Source organism: Bombus vosnesenskii, unplaced genomic scaffold (genome assembly GCF_011952255.1).
Source record: "Bombus vosnesenskii isolate JDL3184/JDL3185 unplaced genomic scaffold, Bvos_JDL3184-5_v1.1 scf7180000013294, whole genome shotgun sequence".
Taxonomy (NCBI): domain Eukaryota; kingdom Metazoa; phylum Arthropoda; class Insecta; order Hymenoptera; family Apidae; genus Bombus; species Bombus vosnesenskii.
This window is the reverse complement of record NW_022882945.1, coordinates 1,720,188-1,746,535: the sequence shown is the minus strand read 5'-3', so window position 1 is coordinate 1,746,535 and position 26,348 is coordinate 1,720,188. Positions and strand designations below refer to the sequence as shown.

The 26,348-nt window shown below is 35.6% G+C and overlaps 1 protein-coding gene across 2 annotated transcripts in view; it reads right to left on the bottom strand.

Annotated features, from left to right (window-relative positions):
* Window positions 1-26,268, bottom strand: part of LOC117232933 (nuclear factor of activated T-cells 5) — a 58,632-nt gene extending 32,364 nt beyond the window's left edge. The window contains exon 1 of one of the 2 annotated variants that reach the window (XM_033492725.1): window positions 25,700-26,268. In XM_033492725.1, coding sequence (XP_033348616.1) covers window positions 25,700-25,726 — 27 coding nt within the window. In that variant the 5' untranslated portion in view covers window positions 25,727-26,268. The remainder of the gene's footprint in view (window positions 1-25,699) is intronic. The other variant, XM_033492719.1, reaches the window with a different exon arrangement.
* Window positions 26,269-26,348: the final 80 nt, after the last annotated feature.

The following is a 26,348-nucleotide window of genomic DNA, read 5'->3' as shown; positions in this document are numbered from 1 at the left end:
CATTTCCAGATCGTCATCGGCATAATCTACAACGAGACCGGCTCGAGAGGACATTCTAATTTTACGTAACGACATCGTACCAATATCTTTTTTCCATTTCGCAACAACAATCCTCATTTACAGACCGCGATCCGTTGCAAAATCCGTCGCGACGGATCTGGCTATAAACATGGCTGCTTCAACGAGCAAGGAAACGAGATTGAAACAAGAAATACTGGTTGCCGTTTAAATTGCATCGCGAATTGATAACACTTAACGAATAACGTCGCTTGTTGTACAATAGCGACTGGCGGTGTCCTTGTTCGAATAAATCGAATCCCAGTCATTTTTCAATGTCTTTCTACTTCGTTATTATTATTGTTATTATTATTATTATTCGTAGCGTCATTATTATTCTTAGAAATGAAATTAATCGGCAATTGCGAAGATTCCCGTAAAATTCGGAACAAATAATCCTTCATAAAGAAGATAACCCAGAATAAAGATCCAAATTAATTAAATCATCACGGGAACTGAACTTCTCTTTTGCATCAGCGTTTAGCTTTGTAAATCTACTATAGCGTTATGCGTTTGAAATAAAAAAAAAACTATAACATAGAATAAGGAAATAATGTCAATTAATCTGCAGTTGTAATTTGTTTAACAATGTATGATATACGATACACTACAAAATATTCTCTAGTGGTGATTCTAGTTGCTTCAATAAAAAAAGAATTGTGGAGAATCGGTAGCCTTCAACAGGTGTTGTTTAGAGCGGAATGGATTCGCGTTCACTCGAACGAGTCATCGAGGAGTAGTGTGTATGTGCGATTGTTCAGAGGCTCGGCAAATGACAGCGCGAAGATCGCCGTCTTGCTCGAGGAAGCACGGCTGAACATGATTAGATAATCGGCAGGCTGACGCGATCAATTAGTGTGCAGACATAAACGTGGCACAATTTCTGGCATCGATCGTGACGTCAAGGAACTCGACACCCGCTGTAATACCCGCGACAAAGACAAAAACACGTAAGAACTAACAGCTGGTTACCTGTACAGGTGTAAACGATACGAAGGACGATAATAAAGTTAATATTTCTGATTAAACGATTAAATGAGTAATATTCTAATTATATTGAAATATCCCGCAACTCATATAAATTTATTGGGAACAACAGATTCATTGATTATCCTTATTTTTTATAATTTCTCAATCAAGTAATAGGTTGTCACGTGTAAATAAGTGAATTTAATCAGTCACTTAACCTTCACGCTATGTAATCAATTTTTTCAACTGCTGTTGAAAAATATCGATCAATAAAAAAATTCTTCACTCTTTACTTGTCCTCTCTCAAAAGGTATACTAATCAACTGTGTAAATTGAAAGAGAGGAAAAAGCGACAATGTTATACATATCATATTTAAAAAATGAGAGCCTTGTATATCAATTTTTTATCTTCATTTGTCAAGCTTTATAACGAAGGAGAACTTTAAATGGTATAGATTAAGGTCAAAGTCTGCAGTGAACAAGTTTACAATGGCATTCAACTACGTTGTCTAACAATAGAAAAAGGTAATAAAACAGACAGTAGCTGCAAAAAAGTGTAAAACAATGTTCTTCGTGTCATTAAATATTTATGAACGTTCTACGACTTCACACAGAGCAAAACAGCAATAAATTACAGTAGTCTGCTAGGAAAAACTAGTATTACATATCACAACACAAAACGTAGTAAACATACGAAGTCTGCAAAGGTTTATGTCAATTTGCACTAAACTGATCGTTCAAGTACATACCATTTTTCTCCATAATCGTACATTATAGTTGAATACAAATCACTAACAAATATCATGCATAGTGATGAAACTGTGAACAGGGAAATACTCGTAAATTCAATTACGTTTATTATGAAAATTTGCATTTTCTTTTTATAATATAGGATCTAAAAATATCCTTGTATTTTAAAGCGTTATAGCATAACAGCTTTCAGATTCGTTTTTGAGTAATAATTGCAAACTAAATTAAATGAAATTTAGTATATTTGCGTGCTCGCTACTATGAATGAAACTCAGATAAATGTAACTCTACTATACTACTGCATTGTCATTCCTTGGTTAGGTTGTTACTTGAAAAATCTTTAGAGCGTTGTTCTTCGAACGAAACACGACGAGTATTACGTGGCAGTTCCCGCAGCCATTATCCTGTATGCGACGATTAATCTCATAATCCGATCGTTACGAGCGATTAAAGCGATTATACCGGTGCGTAATATGCATGAGACGAGACGCGTATGCTGTGTTTACTCGCAACGATACGATTTTCAGAGTAGCCCCATATTTTTACCCACCCAAATTGCATAACGCCCATGTTGTTGTTACTCGAATATCAAACGTTTATATTAATTGAAGTCTCTTCTGTTTGTCTGTTCAGCGTTTCGCACCCGCGATTCGCGATATAAATATCGTATTTATAGCGTGAGTGGTGCATGGATACTTGGAATAGACAAACTCTATTAATAACGAGCCACAAGATAAAATATTTCCGAGTAATATTATTCGAGTGATGCTTCGTACAAAATGCTTAATCGGTGATTACTAATAAGTTGTTGTGACAAATTGGTGAAAAAAAACCGCGTCAAACGGTCAAACGATTGCATAATAACTGACCTGAACGATACTATACAATAAAATTGTTGCAAAGACAATAGTGACACAATCGTGAGACGAGCTTGCCACTTGCCACGATATTATGAATTCATTTTTTACATTAATTTTGGTATTCTTTTGTTACGATATGCCATAAACAAAGACCACCATGGGAATGATACGATAAGTCCATTTTTATTGAATTTGTTGATTTTGTTGATAGCAAGGTATTTGAGTAAATCACACATATTTAATTCCAAAATCAAAGAAAAAGGTAGGTTCGATGTGCGATTGTTTCGCTATTTATTAAATTTTTTAAGTTATTTTTCTAAAGGGCGTGAAATGCAATTTATTAGATTTTTCATCTGTGGTGATCAAATTTAACACTGTTGTTTCCTTGTAAATTTGAAAATAAAATATTAAGTCGTTCGAAAAGTCAAAGATCAATATAAATATACAAGGTGGTTGATAACTGGTGGTACAAGCGGAAAGGGGGTGATTCTACGCGAAAAAAGAAGTCGAAAATATAGAATAGAAATTTTTGTTAATTTCTTTTTTTTAATTTTTCCATCGAGACAACGATCTACAGTGAGATCCGTTATAACGAGACGTGATAAAGTGCACGCGTACCGAACGAAAATTCAAAGTCGATTTTGTCGAAAAAAAAGCCTCAAACGAAAAATTTGTATTCTATATTTTCGACTTCTTTTTTCGCGTAGAATCACCTCCTTTCCACTTGTACCGCCAGTTACCAACCATCCTATATATATATATATAAGATAAATATTACAACGTTCGACAGATCAGGTTTCATGTTTGTATAAAGATGCATTGTTGTAAAAGAAGTGTCTGTAAAAGAAAGACACTTTTCTAACAACCTAATATGTATCGCCATTTGAATCTTCTAAAGAGAATCTCTATTTTCTGTTATTCGCTGTAATTGCGATCGTATAACAAGACGCAAAGAAAAATCACGATCGGATATCCTCGTATGCAAATGAAAAAATATTAACACAATGCGCAACAGTGCAGCTATTGAAACAGATACTGACTTTGTAGATACAACGAAGTCCAACGTACATCGGACGCCGAAGCGTGTTTGTCTGTTTCTGTCGACATGTTTGAGACTTTGTCGATAATCGTAAATAATTGTTTTCAGATAGGACGTTATTTGCGGCGTAACTTTGACTTGGTGAAACCACAGTTCTTCCTATTACTGCTACCATTTCTTTGAAGCGAAAAACGTGTACAGAAGAGCTACATAAAAAACAAGCCGTTTGTCGTTTCCGTAGATTGTAAAAAGAATTTACAAGAATCTTTTTAAGTTCTCTAGAAAGGCAAGATCTATTATAACAATCATTTAGAGAGATAAAAACAGAATTTTTGCATTTTTTCTTTCACCTTTACACTCTCTTATACTCTGCAAGTAAACTAAATCCTTCATGTGCAACTTTTATTTTATTTATCTGCTGTGTTAGATTTAAAAAATTACAAAAACAATCTGGGCTGTTCATTAATACATCTACTACAATATACAATTACGATAAAAGTACAAATTCGAAAAGGAAAGAAATTCAAGAGCAATGTAAAATTGATAATCAGAATACGAAATGGCAAAGTTGTATGAAAAATAAGAAATGTCAGACGTACATAAGATTTCCGTATTTCCATCCGAAACCAACTCGATCTCGTGACAATGAAACGTGTGCACACGCGCCCACGACTTCGCATGCAAATGCTGTGTAAAAGTCGCGTGCACTCGTGTAAAAGCGTGACGCAAGCGTAAAGCACACGTGAACGTAATGATGTCGAATGAAATTGGCATATACATATACTGTCTTGTAACGAAAGCAACAGATTTGAATATAAAAGACTTCGTACTTCTAATGATTTCTTGCGACACATGCGGATTACACGTTCTCCTTTTGGAATAGAGATTAGCCGTAAATCATTAACAAGAGCCGGTAAATAGCTTAGGATTATTTGTATAAGAAAAAGATTTTAACTGACGATATTTACAAAATAATAGTCTTGTAAATATATTAGTTGCTTATGATATTTGTTCAATAAACTCCTGGTAATTCAATTCGTTTAAGAAAATAAGATGATTCACGTTTCTATTTTAAACTGTTTTATCTAAATTGATGGTAATTAAAGATGGAACGTAATAGTTAGTTAGCAATGTTTTACAACGAACTTTATAGTTTTCGAAGCAAATACGATAAAACGTTTCTGGACAGATAGAGAGTGTACACTTAGAGTGTAAGCTTTTTGGCCAGGATAAGATCGACCCCGCCCTACTGTTTGAAGGTCGGGCAAATATTGGAGAAAAGGAAGGAACCTTCAGGACCCTCCAATCGTACGAAGGAAACGGAAAATTGATCGATATAACCTCGATATCGAGTATCAACTTCAACCTACAACAATAATAGTTGAAGATTCAATCCGATAAAGGAGAGGAGCCGATTATAACGTTATAATATGAGCTCAACTTTATTAAAGTAGAGCTGAATACATGTGCGATAACAATCGTAATAATAATCGCCGATCCAAAAATTCAATTGAATAAAAGCTTTTAAATTTTGTAAATTGTATTTTCTTAAAAATCAACATATACCCGACAACTATTAATTTTCCAATCCAATTCGCCAATCCTATATTCAATCTAAAAAAAAAAAGAAACCAATTATAAGCTCGATTCTCCACAACTTCCATTCTACGAAACCAGGGAGCCCAAATTAACCAACACCATCCTATTAATCAAGAATCCTCAGAGGAATGGTCAAACGCAGAAACGAAACCCGAAAGAAACCATCGCGGAAGCGTCGAATCTAAAACGGAAGGGGTGGTGGATGCACGCGGGGTAGGAAAAGCACGTTCCCGATCCGTAACGAAGCCATAGATCCAAAAGGGGTTGCGATGACGCCAGCACGATCACAGGGACGCGCGAGATTTCGCGCGTGAGTGTGCTCGAAGAGGAACGATCGGCAGTCTCGTTCGGCTCGTTGAACATAAATCTCGTCTCCCAGTGGACGATGACCCGTCGCGCTTATTTATCATCGCTTTTCTCTCTGTTACGGCTTAACATTAATGACAACCCGATATAGTTTCCAACGCAACTTTCACTAATGGCCGGCTGTTTCCATCGACAATTAACAAAATATCATTTTTTCTATATTCCTAAAGAAACTCGATGATCTTGGATATATAAAAAGTAAGTGGATAGAAATATGTAATAAGCGATATTACAAGCTAAAAAAAACTTCGGATCAGAGAGGATTCGAATTTTTGAACGCCAATATGACATCATCAGTCGTCATAGTATTAACTATGCTTCAACGCGTTCACCATAAACGGGACTCGATGACTGTGCACGTATGACACCATCATCGTCGTTACACGAGATTAACAACAAAACAATAGTACCCTGAGCCTTTTACCGACACAGTATACCATGAACGTTATCAAAGGCGAGATCATTGACTATTGACTTTCGCATTAAGATTATGCCTAGAATTTGTCATCGACGCATCTGCGTCATTATAAACGTTCGTAGTGTATCTATATGCCTTGTGAACTGTACGAGATGATAGAATAGCCCATAAATCGGCCAAGCGAGCCTGCTTAGCCTATCAATAATCGTTATCGACACAGTGCTGCCAATAAACTGTTTTCAACCGATAAACCGTACGTATTCTTTCGAAATTTTGCTCGCCGATTCAATCGAGCTATTCGAAAACGAGCGATCAGGGCAGATCGTGAACGCTTCGACCGAAAACAGTTGATTTGAAAGCGAATTATTTTGCTATTGATATCTTGGTTTGCAACTGAATTAAACACGGAATGAAAGAGATTTCTCGTTATAACAAATTCCTTTCTTTCCTTTCTGTTCTCTGACTCTGTATGATACGATGAAAATTAATCGATTAATTAATTTGAGTACGTTACGTAATTGAATTTATTTTGTTAGATCGCAAAAGGCTAGTATAGTCTCCTTCCTTTTTTTTATAAATTTAGCGTAATTGTATATGGCAGTGATTAAGCTGATGTAACGCGAATTTTATTGGTTAATTAATTTCAGTACCTACGTTATGTGGTTGAGAATTTTTGTTATATTAAAAAGGAGCAGATTTTTCGTTCATTTCTTTAAATTTAGCACAGTTGGATGCGACAGTTATCAAAAGCGGCTCGGATTCTCGACGAATCACTGTCGAAAATCTGTCGCAAGCCCCCAGGCAGAGAAAACTGATATGCCACTCATTGTTCACCGAATATCAGTCTGAAAAGAGTTCTCGCCGCGGTTGTATAACGCCACGGTAGATAATCTCGCCACTGCTATCTTTTCGCAAATAGCAATAGCGATTACCTGAATTACAGTACGTGTGTCGCGGCGATGACTTTTATTGGGCTCTTGTATAATAGCTATAAAATATATTGAAGAAAGTAGTACAGCTTCAAACAACTTCAGGAAAGTACTCCAATTTCAAACAACTTCATGATAAAATACGCAATAACTTCAATTATTTGAATTACTTCGTTCTAATTTGCATTTTAATGAATATTTAACTATACCAATTATCTCTTAGGAAATACATTATTGATCAAGTTGTCAATAAATAACATGAACAATCAATATGTCATTTATTTACTTGACAAAGGTCTCTTAATCGATCAACCTTAGCAAGTATATTAAAATTGCCTTGTCACCTTTCCTATTTGGTAAAAACACTGTGTTCCTCGACGATTCCTGAAAAACTTTCGTACATTATAATATAATATCGTTTAAAATAAATTAAACGGATAAAGAAACAACAGTGTGCAAAGATCGCAAGTGTTCCGTGTTACGCAGTAACGAGCATTTAATTATAAAATCCTTTCAAAATAACTTTTCGATATCCGTAAGCCTGGTAAATTTTTATGACTAAAGAATTTGTTTAATACGAATTAAATAAAATAGAGAAGCAATGAATAGAATTGATAACAATAATGGAGAAAAAATGGGCAATACAAGACGGGGAGGAACGACAATAAGGAAGCACAGCAACCAGGCAAAACCCCAAAAGTTGCCATAGTTTTAGAGACAGATTATATAATGGAGTGCAATATAACAGAGTGGATAAGAGGGGGGGGGGGGGTAGATATATAAAAAAAAGAGAGATAGACAAAGAAAAGAATTTAGATACATATAAAGGAGAAGGCAATAAGGTGATAACGCCATAGGACTGATAGGATGTAAAAATCGTAATAGGTAAACGAGATGTAAAACCGAAAGCTCGTCCAAAGCCGAAAGGCCCGGACTATGTAATAATAAATAAATAAATAAATAATAGAGAGGCAATGACTTCCATATTGTTGGAAGGCGAGCGTACGTCGGCCTCTCTGTTTCGTCGACGCGGTAGCCGCGGAAACAATAAATAATCGAGGCAAAATTATTACGGGTCATTCGCTCAGGCTTCTTGATCCGTACGATCATTAAATAGTCGCGCTTTTCTCGAACTGGACTGCAGAGGATTTATCGTTAGGTGGAACGGCCTGCTATCGCTCCGCGATTCTCACACTGTCGAGCGTTCATCGAAGCTCGCGAGGTTCACTGATAACGAAAACAATAGTCCGCGGAACAGATAGTGATATTCTCTTTCTCTGTCTTTCAGACTGTATATTGGATTCTTGGCAAGTGCTAAAATTACTTCGTGTTGAATCGAAATGACCCAAAAGGTCGATCAATCGCTCGACTTCGCTCGCGCGACGCGGACTTTACTTTTCCCCTTTTCCGCGATGTTCTACTTGGCGAAGCCCTTTCTCTCTGACTTTTCCGTGCTATCTTCTTAAATTAATTTTCATGTGAAACCTCCTGCACACAGATCGATATTAAGATTGAAAAGTAACAAAAATTCAGAAATTTAAGTTACAAAATAATGAAAATAGTGAACTTTTAGAAATAAACATTACAGGTCTGCAACTGATTAATTATGAACGTTTGAAGGATCAGCAATCGTTTACAGATTTGAATCTTAGATTTCCGAAGTATATTTTCTTCGTGAACTGATCAATGATTGAACAAATCAAGACACGTGCATTTATTACATTGTGACGTTGATAAATTCACAAGTTCATCATGATCTATCGTTTTTCTAGAAAATAATTAATAAAGTGGCAAAGCAAAACATTCTGCAATCAATTAATCTTCATGTTTCCTCGAAACTCTGCAGGGATCTCACCTTTCACCTGCGATACTCGAACGCTGCGCTAACAGAGAATCCTATCGACTTTTTTCCTGTCATTTAGTCGAAGAATGTGTGTTGCCTTTTAGCAAGTCAAAGTACTCTGACTAATTACCAGAATCACATTTTACTTATTTCTACAATATCGTGTAAGCTATACGAACGATACGAGCTATGTACGTGATTTACACGCCATTAGTTGATAGCTTTTTTCTCGTAAATTATAGATACGAGAAAAAAAAAAAAAGAAAAAACATGAATGATTGAAAATGAATTATATATTCACTATAATATCCTTTTCGCAAGTGCAAAAATGCATGTGCGTTTTGCAGCTGCGTTACTTTTTTTTTAATAGAAGCCCCCTTTTTTCATACATCGAATCCTTTCGCTATTCTACGAAAAAAGGTATTATGGTAACATGGTCGAAGAACGAATAGTTTAAAAGACTTTTAACTACAATTTTGTAAGAGTACCATATGGAAAATGAGAAAAGACGTAACGCGGTACTCTTGTATTTATATTTCCTTTGTCCTACATATGATAAATTCTATAAAATTTAAGTTACAATATCTTTTAAACTAACCAGTTTTCCACCAAGTTACCCTAACACTTTTCTTTTCGTAGAATAACAAAAGTCATTGAAAGAAAAATAGCCTAGCTGCAAAACGCACATGCATTTTTGTACTTGCAAAAAAGATATTATAGTGAATTTGCAGTTCACTTTGAACCATTTGTATATTTGCACCTTCATGTATTTCTTATGCTTATCGTTTGAGAAAAACGCTGGGAACTTATATCGCGAACATCTAACTAATCCCAACATACAAGAAGAATTTTTTGTTACATTTTCCACAAATATATTCTTTTTCCTTTACTTGGGTTTTATTATGCAATAAATGGAATATACTAATATTAGCTAGTAAACGTATGTTGCACGATGGATGGCACCACAGAAATCATAAAATAAAATTAGGTTCTTTTCCAAGGGACGATAAGTATCAGGTTGTCCGGAAAGTGTCTTTCTTTCGCAAACGTGTTTTTTACAACAGTGCACCTTCATACAAACGTGAAGCCAAGTGTTTGAAATGTCGCGGTGTTTATCCCAGCAGAACAAAATAGATCGTAATTCGACAAAATAATATAAAACAAAAAACGTCGTGCGTCTATTACTTCCTCATAAAACGGAAGAAACTTTTCGGACAACCTAATAATGTGGAATAAATTACAAGCTATTGATTATTTTCTTTAAATAAGAAAGCGAAATTTATCCTACGATTCGAGTTATAATATCCAAGTAAATTACAAGCATCTAATTAAATTAAAAGCAGAAAAATAAAAAAGAACAAGACACGTAGATAACTCTCTTCGTTCGTTTCTGGCGCGTATTATTTCGTAAGCATCGGATTGTTTTCTGGTAGCGCCGGAGAAAAATTCGCAATTAAACGTGTAATCATGCCACGTTAAGTTATTTCCGCCTTGAACGCAACTTAATTGCCCGCGATAATGGATTCGACGATCGTTGTTGCAATCGTTCCAAGAAACATCATTCTGTTGCGAGATTTTCGACGCGCGCCGACGCGATTCAACCGGAAAACGACTTATCGATCGTTTTTCACTGTTTTCATTTCGAAATATTCGATTCATCGTTGCGTGTTCCGTGTGCCCAACATCTTTACGTTTGCATAAGTTATCGGCGAAACGAGACGGTGCAAATAGAGATTAACGGTCGCGAACAGAAGTCACGTGTGAGACTAGAAAAGCAGCAGTGTCGGCGTCGTTAGTATTAGTTATTATCTGCCGACCTTCTTTCGCAGAGAACGCTGTCATCCAACCACACTTCCGATCCCACTAACTGCAAACTCAAAGAGCATTTCGATGATTCTTCTTCATTTTACCAGGCTGATATCTATGCAGGAAATACATTCGATGAGAAACGAGAACTCGTTTAATTAATTGCAGATTCAAAGTACATTTTGACGATTCTTCGATGATTTGACGAAGCGACGAAGTAATAATATTCGAAGCAATAATATAAGTGGAAAAATAATAGATCGAAATATATGTGCATGTAAGTAGCTGCATGATTTTATTTCATATTTAAAGAAAGCAACAATTTTTCTATATTTAATCCACATCCATTTCTCATTTTTCCAGTTTAGTATATTAGCTCTGTAACATAATACGATATTCCATGGCTAAAATAAAGCCAGACAGACTAATTATCATGGATACTAATTTAATAACTGTACAATAATAGGTAGACTGTAAATGTTTATGGAAAACATAAAGGTGCAAAATTGTACGCAACAAGCGAGAATATAGAAAATATGCAAAGTAGAATAAGCTTAAAATAAAGTGCAGTATGTAAAATAAACTTGTTACAATATGTATAATGTATATACTTGTCCTTGTTTTAATTCCAAGATCTCGTAACCTTCTGATTTGTCTCTCCTAACTTTTTTTATCAACTCATCTGATCTTTATTGATTTTTAACACGGTGATTATAAAACGGTCCAATTAACAAGTTAATTTGATTTTCGTTACGTATATAAAATCACCGATTCATCAAGCCATTTTCGAACCGTAATTCGCTTTAGTTCCATTTAACTTGGAAAACATCGATTCTTCTATTATTCTATACGCACGATATACGGGTACATACCTGATCTATCGTCATCTAAAGGTAACATCTCGCCAGTCTATACGTACCTGAACTATCACACGACAACGATTCGCTATATGAAGTTATAAGACGGAGTGCCCACCTGCCAATCAAACGAAACACACGACACGTGATTCAAGTACCGTGTAAAGATAACAAAAAAGAAGCGAATTTTGGATAAGCACGATGCAGAGCAGATTAGCCCTAGTGTTCGGAGCAAGTGAAGCGAAATGAGATTACTTTTTCGTACGTTCAAACTCATCGAAGCAAAATTAATTAAGCAATGCGATAACATCCATTAATTCCCGACAACCTGTCGTCTGAATTCGCAAATACGTTCAGGGATCTACGTAAAGTAGATGGAACCGAAATGGAACTACCAATAAGCGTTCATAGTTCGCTAGGAACGATTTATGACAGTCTGCCAAAAGATATTTTGGCCACCATCCATGGCAAGTAATCAGCCAAGGGGTTGTTTGATAGTACGGCAACTTCGAGAATGGAGACAGTCGTGGGAATCGAAAGCACGATAGTTAATTAGATTTTGTATAAAAGATGTTGGTAGTACACCGACAGCGTGAATGCGATGTATTTATTTATTAAAATGTGATTAATTAATTTTGTAATTGTAATTTATTAGTGTATGATCCTCGATGAAGCGATTCATATGTATGAATCGTACGTACCTATTTAATAATTAGTATAATAATATTACCTATTTAATAACAATAACAATATATCTGTCAATTTTTGATAAAAATGTGTAGAAAGAATCTCGAAGCCGAGGTTTTGTCACATCGATAATGAAAACACCATCGAAAACTGATCAATGTCGAAACATCCCCTGACCGTAAATTAACAGCCAGCAATACATTTAAACGTGTTTCGTAATCATTCCCAGACCAGAAGCTCATCGCGTCGATTTGTTACGACACGTTAACGGACTTTATGTTATGTAAAATGTTAATTAATACAAGACCGGTGCACGATACACTCGTTGCTTCTTTTAACAGACCAAGACTAAAAAAAGCCACGTGTTTCTCGATGGATCAATGTTCGAGAACAAAGCTTCTCTATATTCAGAATCTATGTTTAAACGTTTGAATAACATCTCGTAGTATTTGAATACTTGACCGAAGAAATTAGACCTTTTTGATTAAAAGGGAAGGCACCTCTACCCTCTTGGTGCAAATATTTGCCAAGCAAATTTGAGAATTTTTTATTCGATTATCGAAAGTCTACAAAGTTTCTTCAACAATTTCGGAATCCAAATTTTCGATATCGATCAGAAGTAGATCCATGTTTGCCTCCAAAAATCTTTCGTTTCAGAATTGTCAATGTAGTAGACCCTTATCCGAACACCCGTTATAAACGTCTATTATTACGCGAATGTAATATATACCAAATATATTCTTTTTCTTTCGTTCGATTAAGTAAATTCTGATTACAATAATTTCTTTCTAATTATCGAGACAAAATACGACGTAATTAAAAAAACCCAAAAATGACGTAAGTGCGACAGAATTAGTAAAAACACACGATATTGGAAAAGCCATAATCGCAAATATTAGAAAACAAGAACACGATGTCAAAAATTATCTAAAGCACGTAGATTCTCTGCAGATGCTGGCAACGGTAGGAAAACCTTAAATATACCGATGTAACGAAATGGTTTCATTGCGATAAAGACGATAATAATGACGATTTTATACAAATGCAAACAGCAAACGAAAATGCTGATGGAGAAGCGCCTTGTTACGTCGAGGCGTTCGTGGCATTCGAAAAACAACTTGGATGGTTCGAAGTATGACAAGAATGTAAGTCTATGCACTTACCTATGTTGACAAAATTATATAACTTAGCGATCAAAAAGATATTGGATACGTAAATATTTAAGGAATCTGTCGATTAATCTTAGTCCGTATTTGAATAAATGAAATTTCGTATCAGAAAAATGATAGCTCTATTGTTCGAAAATTTCATTGTCCCAATAGTATTATCTAGTTTACATAAGGCGGACTCTCTATTATAATTAACGATAGAGCTGATAACGCGATGTACCTTCAATTTTCGAAAAGAATTTCTTTTGCATCGAAGCTCGACTCGAAATAAATTTTTCTACCTGGCACAGGTAGCATTTCGAGACGATATTGAAAACGACCTTGAGACCGCTTTACTCTTGTCGTTTAATGCTTCTTTCGACGTCGTACATAGGAGAGTCGGTGACCCAGGTCTATCACAGTAAGCACCGTCTAGTCAGACGTCTTATCGCAGTTGGTAGACAATTATTCTTAAGAGTGAGATATGTTAACGACCTTGACGATCGATTAGGAACGAATTTCTATTAACTACCACGCAGTTTATTGCCGTTATCGTCGTTTTCCTATTCAAAATCGTTACGATGTTACGACGTCTGTCGAATTATCGGCACGAATGTTGTTATGTTTCACGTACTCTTAATGGATCTAGTCACGCGGCTATCGAGTTGATGTCCGTTTTTTGACGAATCTAACTCCTCTTATTACTAGTAGGCTATCCTGCTAATTTCTGCAGTCTTTACTCTATCTGATTTGAAGGCCATGTATATAGCTATATAGAGTGAACCACGTAACTGGACCCGGCTGTAACTCCGATTTCGTCGAGGACAGAGGAAAGACGTACAGAGAAAAATCGAATGGCACGATAAGATGCATGTTCGCGGATTTTACTCGCTTTTTTTTAGTATGCTTCGATATACCGGAAAAGTATAATTCCATTCCTTTTTCTAAATGCAACTCTATAATTTTGTATCAACCATTCGATGCATTTTTTAATATTCTACAAAGAAGTGTTAAGGTATTTGCGTCGAAAAATATTTACCTTAAAAGATATTTTTGTGGCGGCACGGGCCACGGAACTTTTCAACGGCTCCGGATGCAAAGCGCGACGCCGCCAAAGCGCAACACCGACGTGCCCAATGTACCATCGATATCTTCACACTCTTTCCGCCGAATTCTCGGAAGAGTATACACGTGCTAGCACTGGCGGCACATCTAATGAATGCACGCTAGTGGGGGATATCGATGGGCTACGAAGGGAAGAATCTGCGCGATCCGAAACAAAAGCAGAGTCAGTCTGTCTTGCGCCATTAAATGTGTAACTTCTCGGTACTATTTGCATAGCAACGCGTCGAACGATCTCGCGGTGTCTATCGTTATTTGTTAGTTGTTACCTGTTGTCTGTTAAGTGTAATTGTTAGTTGTTAATTGTTAACTCTGATTGTTGATTAGTTCTAATAAAACTATTGTTCGTTAAAAACACCAAGAGTAGTTCCTTACGCACCTATCACCATACCTACCTCATTTTAATTGCAGTTTTGTAGAACTTAGCGTATGACAAACAAGGACAAACGTAAAGCGGAATGCTTGTGTTTATGTTTTTCTTGTCTTTTATATAATAAATTTACTGGAACTAAAATCAAATACCTTTTAAACTAGGCATTTTTCGATCCAAGTACCTTAATACCTTTTCCTAAAGAACTGAAAGATGCATCGAATGGTTAATAACAAACTATAGAGTTCCATTTAAAAAGAACAGCGCAATTGCACTTTCCCCGTGCATACTAAATCGTTGCATAAAAAAGAAAAAAAAAGAGTAGCTACGAACATAAATCTTAGCACGTCATTCAATTTTTCTCTCTACAAATTCTTTTTATTTTCAATGAAATCCGAGCTACAACCCGACCCAGTGGCGTGATTCATCCTGTATATTTCAGATATTATACAAATATACTTGGACATATATATTACATGCCATGATGTTCGTGTAAATCACGCGTCTTTTGTTAAAAATAGCAGCTAATGGATTTTCTTCTGTTCTGTAGACTTCAAAAGATCAAACGTGAAAATACAAATGCGTGGCAGACACAGTGATGCAGAAATTGTATCAGTTGCTCCTTCATATTCTCCTAATTTACAATCAAGAAAAAGATCCTTGGACGAGTTAACATTTATTAATGTTGTTAAATAGGAATACCTGTGAATCACTCTCCTTGTCCTGTCTTTTATCCTTTTCTCTCACTGCTCTCATATCCGATTATCTTCATACATATGTATAACTGTTACTACGATGACAGCGCAAAATATCTCTAAGATCAAAACGAAAGACACGTGTTGAAACTGACGTGGACATTAAATTACGGAACTATAAGAAACAACAAAAATCGACATTCGACGATTCCAAACGACGAGCTATCCAAACCAAACATGTTAACATCGAATACCAAGGCAGTCAAAAATCCTGAAAATCTACTGGGCCACTTAACTTTACAGGAATTCAGCCAGCCCATTAATTTCAGGGAACAAATGTCCCAGTGTGAGTGCTTTATAGCATACTTAAATCATCGTCTCACATTAAAAGTTAACTTTATTAGGATTTTCGATAAATACTAAATGATATATATTAAATAATTGTAATTTTCATTTACCTGTATTATTAAATATCCTGTGACATTTCTATATGTACGAATAAATGCTTTTGTGCATGTTGGCATTGATTTTATATGATTTTTGCATTCCATTTGTGATACTTTTATTGCTTCTCGGATCTCCTCGTTTTTGGTTACTTTCTAAGTTTCTCCGTGTCGGTCATAAAATTTTTTACACCAAAAGGATCGTGTACAAAGAAATATAAAAAATTGTTCAACGTACGAGAAAGACAGATATCGACTTATTACAAGAGAAAGAATTCGAAACGCGACGACAATAACGATACAAGCATCGATATTAAAACACGATATAGTCGCTCGATAGAAGCACGAATCGGCTTCGTTTATCGCAGATTAAGTCGAACGAGCACTGCGAATAATTCACTTCGCATTTATCAAGCGAAATCGTCGCTCTATTAATTAATGTCTAAGGAGAATCGAGAAAGATACGCTCTAATCGTTGCCTGCTGTCGAAGCGCCAGAAAAACTCGAGTCTTTTTAACGACTGCAATTGGCCTTATTAATCCGAGTCAAGCACATACTTTGACCACGACCCATCTTCATCTCTGTCTTGACGATCCGCTGTTGCCTTACGACGAAAATGCGTCGCGGCGAAACGTTTTGCTTCTGGCTAATCTTGTGTAACGAGTTACATGACACGGCGTAAATTTTTTATCAGTCAGCCGAACGATGGTTATGTGAAGAGCTGACAACCATAACAGTGTAGGTTGGTACACTGGTATTTTTTTAATAAAATAGCATTCCATCGCTGAATCCCGTTACGCAGAAATTAAATGAATGGCAAAAAAAGAAAAAGAAGGAATACGCAAATTATCTGGCGTATTAGTATCTTTCAAATGTCTGATTGCATAATCGCGATGCAAGCTTTTACGTTAAATTTTCTTGATGACGCGAGAAAAGAGTGTATACTGGTTAAGTCTTGATAGAAAGGTCAGTGCAATGAAGTCTAAGTTTTGGAGCAACATTTAACAGTATTATTCAGTTTGATATAATAAGAACGTAGCCATTAAGCAACGTCGTATTTCATCCTCGCTGTTCATTCTGCTTCGTTCAGAAGCGTAACCCCTAATTGCTTCAAATATGGTGTTGCAAAGTGTTATATACGTTTGTGTATGTGCATATATAATATAACATAACAATACAAATAAAATACATATTTGAAAGACTCAACTATGCAACATCGAATCCGATCATTTTGATTATTTTCGCCTTTGCATTATTTTGATATACTCGTTATTAGGTCCTCGATACTTAAAAACTGACAACTACATTTAGCATTATGACGCACAGAATGAAATTCTCTAAATTCTAGTGCGTGTTAATTACATTCAATTACTTTCCATAAATTAGAAACTCCAGTCTCTCTAACCAAGTCGGTATAATATCTAATATTTTCAATGGAAATTAAAAACAATGAAAATTATGTAGAATTTAATTCTTTAAATTTAATTAAACTAAACGACAATTTAATTAAAATAATTCTGGCTAACACTCGAATGGAACGAAAGCGGAAAGCGATCTTTCGAGGTAGTTCGGGCGAAGTCGCCGTTCGAACAACACCGGTGCCCGAGGACATTATGATATTTCATATTTTCTCTTTGCTCGAAGCATGAATTCCAAGAAGGTAGCGACAAGGTCGATTGAAACGCGCTGTACGAATACGAAAGAGGAACACGAAGGGTGAGTTGATCGTTCATGAACAACGCGAAACTGGTTTTCCCCAGTAACTACCGATTCCTCTCGGATTAAAGGGGCCACTAACGTCTTGTATTGCACGAAAGAAGTCTATTATTATCAGACTTTCCTGGTTGAAGTAGAAAAAACAAGCTGGAAACCGCAAATGAGCTAAACTTCCGCTTTATACTCGATGTATATCGTAGAAACTGATTTAGCTACATAAATATGAAGCTGAATATGCATATGACATATTTACGAATCAAACAGCAAATGTATTCCTACTTCACGACGTCCGAAATTTTGGCGAGCCCGTGAAACGCGCTTAATGTTCCGCGGCAGATTTTGAGATCCGGCCAGATGTGAAAAAGCTTAGCAAGATCCGCTCGAATTCGAGGGTTCCTATATACGTGCTATGTGTTCAGTTTATCGCGAATCGCGTTATTAATCTCACAATAAAAGTTCAAATAGATTGCGGATCCCCTTTAGCCCGCGGATCGATGCGTTATCAATGGGATTTAACCCTGTGGAAATCGTAGTTGATCTGACAGATACATAGGTAGATACATGTAAAATCTTTTTATGCTCACTTGTATTTTTAGACAAACACGTTTTAAAATTTACTGACAGAAGATAGCTCGTGATATGAGTAGACTGTTTATGTAAATGTTTATGTAAATTCATATTTTTACGAGCGCACATAGATACAGAGAGTAATAGAGCATAACCGTAGAATACAAATGAATGATAGAATAATCTAAATAAAGATTCGTGATTAGCGGGAAGTATCACATAGAGAGGTAAAGAAGTCCTATTATATCAACTATTCATCCGTATGTTTATGTAATCAGTATATATGTAATATACATATTTTGCACACATATGTATATATATACATATATTATACATATAGTTATCATACAACTATACTATATGTGTAGCTAAAAGCATCCAATGCATACAAGAAATTCCACCTTGAAATTCCCCTTGCATCGCGTACTTCGCCAGGAACCTCTCATTTGATGGGAACGAGTATAATTTAATCGTCGCGTCGATTCGTTATTATTCGTAAATATCGCATAAATAACGTCGGCGTAACATCGACTTCTTATAAAAACTCACGATAACATCGATCGACGGCCGATTGAGCGGGAAAAATATATGCATCTCGAGCAGCATTACGCATGTATAATTGCAAAAACAGGAAGAAGAAGGAAATGGATTGGTCTTGGGTATATGTAAATAAACACAAAAACCAAATCATCTCACGATCCAACGGAGCTCGCTTGTGACGCAAATCTACCCCCCTGGTGGCATTCTCGCGATGATTTCATGCACATTCGCGATTTATTCGATATATTCTATGAGCGTGGCGTGGCAGCGGAACGGCGTATCGCGAGAACCGTTCTCCTCGTTCGACCGCGATTACTGACGCATTCTTCATTCTTGCAACATTTTATGAACGAACGTGCTTTCCGTCGCGACAACGGTAGCCAGGCTCGTGCGAAAAGACGAGAGAAAGAATCGCACCGGTTTCCTGATAATCGGTTCAATGCGCTGAAAACCGAGAAAAATTCGAAACGTTACATAAGCGATCACGCTCCGTTCGCAAACATGCCCTCGCAAGTCGATCGATCTTATTGGACTGCGACATATGGAATGTCTGTTTTTTAGGTCGCGTTCAACGATAACTTTATCGGTTCTAGCGATCGTACGCTGGAATCGAAACATTTTCGTCAATGAGTCGCAAAATTACGGACTGTCTCGAGGAAATCATCGAATTTTTATATTTTACACGCTTCTGGATGTACAGTAAGTCACGAAAATACTCGAGTGCTTGTACAATCCTTTTATGAATATATTGCGTGCATTATGAATGTGTTGCGAGTTATGTGAAACTTTTTGAAACTACGTTAGCACTGTAATAATATCACGAATATGTTAGTCCAGTTTGAAAGAGATCTAGTAGAATACGTAGAAGTTATGAAACGTTAACCAGAGGAAATCAAAATAATATTATAGAAATCGCAGATATATTTTATAAATGTTCATTTTAAACTTTTAATTAGTATCGAAGGTAGTTTCATTAGAAAATAATATAGAAATATTTGAATAACCTCTGTCAAATTGGTATATATTTGTACTAATATCATGTAACTGCTATCTACATTGTTTTATTTATTTCAGACCGATATTTATACCGATATAATCGTGACAATCTATCGTTACAACGATAATGAAGTTTGAAAATGCTTTATTTAACACGCATAATATATCCGTCGTAGATCCTTATCGCAAATAATAACAAATATCGATATAATTATATCACTCGCTATATCATTCCTCTCTCCATTTTTTAACGCGTTGATCTTGAATTTTGAAAAATGAACGTTTGCATGTTTAGCATATCTTGCGAACTAACGTAGATAACGTTCACGTGTTATCACACCATGCACAAAGCATGATAAAGTAACTAACTGATGCGAATACTATAAAACCGCGTGAGAATCGCCTTTCGAGGAAAAGGTAAGTTTCTTCTGTTTGAAGCTAGAATGCTAATTATTCTCGAAAGGACACGAATCGATAGTTAGCGTTATATAACATTCTCTTGATAAATGCGTATACCAGAATCCGATGATGTTCGAAAATTGACTGGCATATAGATAGCGTATTGAAAAGCAACAGATTATTTAGATTAAGTTGCAAAAATAGATGAGAAATGAGAAGAGGCGAAAAGTTCGGATTGAAAGTCGCGCGATGCATCAGTATAATTCAAACGTTGATAATACAACGATGATATCAACACTGGTTACGTAACATTTCGCGACACTTGCGATTTAACGAGGGGAAAATCGCATTTTAAACGGACTCGATATGTTTGAATATTATAAAACAAATGATAGTATTTGTTACATTAACCGGCGAATAAGAAAAAAGGATTTTATCGAAATTCGAACGCGTTTCTCATGACGAATGTGTGATACAGATATGCCGCAGTCTATGCGTCAATTAATTCGATAGCACGATTTTCCTGCTAAATGTAACCCCTGGGATAAACCATGACGAGGGCGATAGTATCTAAAGAGGTGGCGTCGGGCGCCGCGGCGCCAGCCGTCCCTCTGTGGTCAGGCAGAAATTGTAGGCCAAATGAAATGCAGTGGACAACCAAGAGAAAAAAAATAGAGGAGTCCGATCGTACTGGTCTCTCGAGTGAATTTCCAATTGGAAACTCCAATTGGAACCTAACTCTTTTATTGTTACCTAATGAATTTTTATTTGCCTATGGGAAATTTGAAGATACAAAAATGCAAAGAATACGCTTGATATGTAAAAATATATAAAATGTCCAAAGTATAGTACTCTCTATAATATTCAGTAAATAAATAAATCTCTCTTATTTCACAGAGGGTTACAATAGTGAATATTTTTTCGACTGTATGATGTCACCTATATAAATATTTCATTATCGTTATTATTAGATACGAATGTTTCAAGACCATACCGACATCGCAATCCAAGATAGAATGTTTCTACCAAAGAAAATTGATAATACTGTAAATCTATCAATATGTATAGAGGACATAAAAAGTTGGTATATCTAAAGTAGTATAAAGTAGTAAGAAAGTACGAAGGAAGCGGTTTGGCCGAGAATTGAGAATGGGAAAGGCTGCATCGGGCGAGAAGGTGGCACCGCCATAAATTGTTAAGATCAGTGTAGATTGACGGTGATTGAGACTAGATTACAAAGACCTTGAGTCGCTTAACACCCGATGCTGGATTCATTGACCGTTATTCCTCCGAGAAATTTTGCCGAGGCTCGGCTAAAAACGCAAAACGATCCTGGCCAGGTCCTTGACAACTTTTAGGCGTATGATAATTTGCCGGCGTGTGCATTCGCATCCAAATATCCGAATTAAGCCTCTCCAACTCGTCGAACAAAAATATTGAGATACCAGACTAATAAAGTAATTCGACAAAAAAGGACATAAGTAGAAATAAAAAGATGTATAAAAAGGGAAAGAAGAAAATAAGGGAAAAAAGGATGATAATTTGCTGATCTTTAACTGTATTAGAGCGTTTCAAAGTCTTTTCGAAAGTCTTTGCTTTGTATTTCTGTGTGAGTTTTATTTCCAAAAGAAGACACAAAGACTTTTGGAATGTTCTAATAGAAATCTTTCATAGAATAGAAAGTAACAGGACGATCGTTACAGCAAGAAAAGTATGCAGCACAAGTAAACCGTTGCATCAGTACACGTCGATGAAATGATTATTATTATTATTCAAATGGGTCTGCTTCGATATTAAAACGCTCGTTTAGATTCACTGTGCTAGCCGCTGCTCGTTCGTTGCCATCAATTAAACGAGTACACTGAAGCCAATACGTTCGTAGAACTTTGGACAATTTTGATAAGGACCCAATTGATTTATTTTCCTTACGTCCAATGTTCTCTGATTAATCTTGTTGCACGGTGTATTAATAACAATATAGTATAGTAGCGCATACGTAGTGTCAATCGAGGTAAACACTCGACGATGAAGCAATCAATGTTTAGCATTGCTTATATTCAACGATATAAGCAGAATCAACTTTTTTTCGTCCGTTTCGACCAGCGTAGTATAGTATTTGTTGTAATCGACATTCATTCATTATTACCGCATATTTTACACTGTTTATCGTGCTATAAATTCACATATTAATAGTATTACTGCAACGTAATACCGTAATTGGTACTCCGTATCTTCGAAATTAAATCGACAAGGATACGTGTTTATTGAGTTCGCGAGTAATTATTCTATTCTTTATCTTGTAATATTATGATGTTCACGATATTAAGAAATAATGCTTAATCTTGCTATACTCGTATACTGTTTATCTTCCAATCTTGCTTTCGTTTTAACAAAATAAAAGACGGAAATGAAGTAATACACTAAAAATTAGAGAATCTATAAGCAAAAAAAAAATGACTAGATGCAAGAAATTGGAAATCCAAGTAAATTTGAAAATTTTCTACCGATAGGGTAATACGATTCGAAGGTTAAAATAGATACACTAGAACAGTATCGAGTATCTCTTGAAATCAAGTCCGTGAAAATGAGTTTTTTATCGGTAAATACACCGTAAAACTCATAGACAGAGAAAACTAGTTTCACTTCATTTGGCCACATGGATACCGTTACCCGATTCGAAAAATACCTGTCGACGATACGTGGACAACTACAGTGGCATATATTTGACTATTGCGAGGTACAGATTTTACGATGGACGAAGTTTATATAACTACATAAAGCTGATATCGCCGTATCACTATCATATCGGAATAAAAAGAAAAAGAAGAGGAATAAATGCTACAACTAGACCATGAAGTTGGTCAATGACCAAGAGATTTCAACGAATAAACCATCATCATTAACTGGTATTATCAAGAAATTAAGAGACTTTCAAGGACACGATATCTGGTTAAATATACTTCTAGATATTGCAGACAATCGTTGAAATTGTTATCTTGTTCGCAAAGATCTGAAACTTTCGAAATAAACCGAATTAGATAATAACCTACATTCAGAAGAATAAACAGACGATTGTAATTACTGAAAAGAAAGACATATGTATTTTAAAAAGCGTCAGGTCATGTGGCCCATCGGGCGTCGTTAACGAATGCGAATAACAATTAGAAGTCCTATCACGGGCCGAGCTCTATATGAACGGTCTTTTATTCTCGCTAAATTTAAAGACGTTCTTTCGTTTCTTCGATTTCCTTGGTGTTGTACAATAACTGTTAAAAAGAAGAAATTGTGTAATTCATAAAAAAGAGGAATAACAAATTCGTTATTTCTTCTGGTATTATGCTGGTTATTTATATCGAGGATAGGAATAAATTCATATGGGATTTGAATCATAAAATTTTCAGCACATAAATGGTTAACGTAATTAATAAGAAAAATCAATTTCGATATAAAATAGAAATTAAGTGATCGTTCCAAAATGAACGACAATTTGATGTTCGTGGTATCCACAAACTTGAAAGGATCTCGCAAACTTTCCAATTCACACGTTGTAAAAACCGCATGCCTTAAACTCGATCGATCAAGTTGTAGGTATACGATACGGTATGGAACGGAAAAGCGCAATACGAAGACAGAAATATCGCAAGGTATCGGACGCGAAATCAACTTGATGCGTTCCGCCGGGTTAAAAACATCGATCCGCGTCTTTATCGTCATGGTAACACGTGCACTTATACAATTATCCTTGTGTGAGGCTATTGGATGTATGTTTCCATATGGCATAGTGACGGTATGCATGCACACACTTGTTCACATAAGTGCGCCGATTACGTACGAACGTGTACGTACCTCTCCTCTATTTGTTATCTTACTCTATCTTCCTTGCTCTATTCTTATCACAGCATGCTAAGAATGCATTTTCACGGTTTCACTAACACGCACTTTCCGTGTGACATGCGCGAAACGAACTGGGATCTCGTTCGGAATAGTATTGAAATAATTTTATGATCGAGGATTCCGCTCAATTAAATCTATAAATATCTCGTAAAATTATCCATGTAGTTAAAAGTGTTTAGTCGTAGTACACAAGCTACATACATACTATTTTTAGAATACTATTACCGGTATATGAAGTGGCGAACACGAAAATATGATATATTTTCAAGGAAAGTGAAAGCAACTTTTGGTCGAACGCATAATAATATTGTATGAGATTAAAGCAAAACGAGACTATGTCATTAATGCGTACATATTAGTAATGCATATTGTGCGAAACAGGTTATACATACATACATATATATGTACTGGCGTGGATAACACCTAACGATTAATGTTGTGGATCTACATATATATACATATCATATATAATAATAGTTATATGGTGCACTCTTTCTAGTAAATCCACGCAATTAAATATTAATTAACGAATACTGTTGTGTAAGTGACTAACATTCTTGGAAGCTTGTTTACCTAGAAATACGAACGTAACATATACAATTCGTTTTCTACAGGAAAAATGTAATTACTTGTAAAATTAATAGCTACGCAGTTAATATGTAAAAAGGCCAATGTCTGGCAAACTCTAACGTGATAATATTCTACGAAGATATGGTGTTTCATTCGAGTGAAGAAAACAACTATTGTTAAACGATAACGACGATATTTCATCGTTAATAACAATGCATGTCAATCCAAGAGACGAAGTTCAGATCCATTGATAATAATCGTATACATATTCGATGTATAGTCAACATTCGCTCCTCATTCTTAAATTCACTTGAATTTGAAACCAAATGATGTTACTATCCTATCCCATTATTTAATTCATACCAAGGCCGAGTATTAGGGAAATAACTGAAGTAACAGAAACAACAGTGAATCATGTTTACTAACACACACCAAAACGAAATGCATTTATACATGCAAGCGTGTGAGGCATCCATATTGAAAACAGCATAACCTCACTAGCTGCTTTGTAGCATGTATTATCCTTGGAAATAATGTATAAAACCACAACATTCTATCTTAATCACGATTACTATTTAACTTAATGATTATTACTTCAACAAATTAGCCGCCATCTTAGTGGAGTAAACTACAAATACACGATTCTTAAAGTGTGCACGCTTTTGTACATAACCTTGAAACTGACACATTCCAATCACGTATTCTATGATTAAATTTCATAAACATAATACGAAAGATATTTTTTTACTCCAAGAAATACATATTTTTTAAATATATATTTATCTTGACATTTTATGGTTCAAACATTTATGCTTCTATGAATTTTTGACACGCATATAGAAGTATCGTTTACATTGAATACACTTTTGTTGGAAATTTCTCTTATATTTATTCACTACATGTAAGTTAATATCACGTAATTAATCTTCACATGTTCGGCCATGTTGTGTTGATACCATGGAAAACGATTAGAGGGACCGAGAACGCAGCAGGGCTATCTCGTCGACTGGCAGGCGAACCATTTCGCAAATTTCCTGGTATACCAATCTATCCACTTACCGGCTGTGGCTTTGGTGTTTTTCCCATGATGCCTCCGGTTCTTCTTCTCCGATAATCGGCCCTTCAGTAACATCGTACACGCACTTTATCACGATTTTTATCACTTGTCTTACACTGGCTACGCATTATTATTCACCCACACGGCAGCCATTTGCCCTCTACCTACTCAGCTATAAAGCCTGCCTCGACGTTTCGTTTAGCCTTTGGCTTTCGGCCATTCAACAGCCTATGACGTCACGTAGATCTTGGTGACGTATCTATGCTTTCCTTATATTTGAAACATTTAATTCTAAAATTATAAAGCTATGAGAAAATTGTAAGCAATTTGTTACGTGCAATATTTTATACGAAACTTGCTAACACTTAATATTAATATAAGAAGCAACATTATTATTATAAGAATGTCATATATTTTTTTCACAATAAGCGGGGCCTTGTGATTCATTACAAATTAAGCGGCACTGGCAAGATTTTGAAATAATCTGTTTTATCGATAGTCGGTTATATCTAAATCATGAGTTATAAAATCGCGGCGCCAAGATCTATGCGTTATAAAAAAATTTTTAAATTTAAGTTAAAATAAAAAAGTTTGTAAAATGAAGATATTCTAATTTATGATATATATCAAAGAGGAGCACTCAAAGGGAAT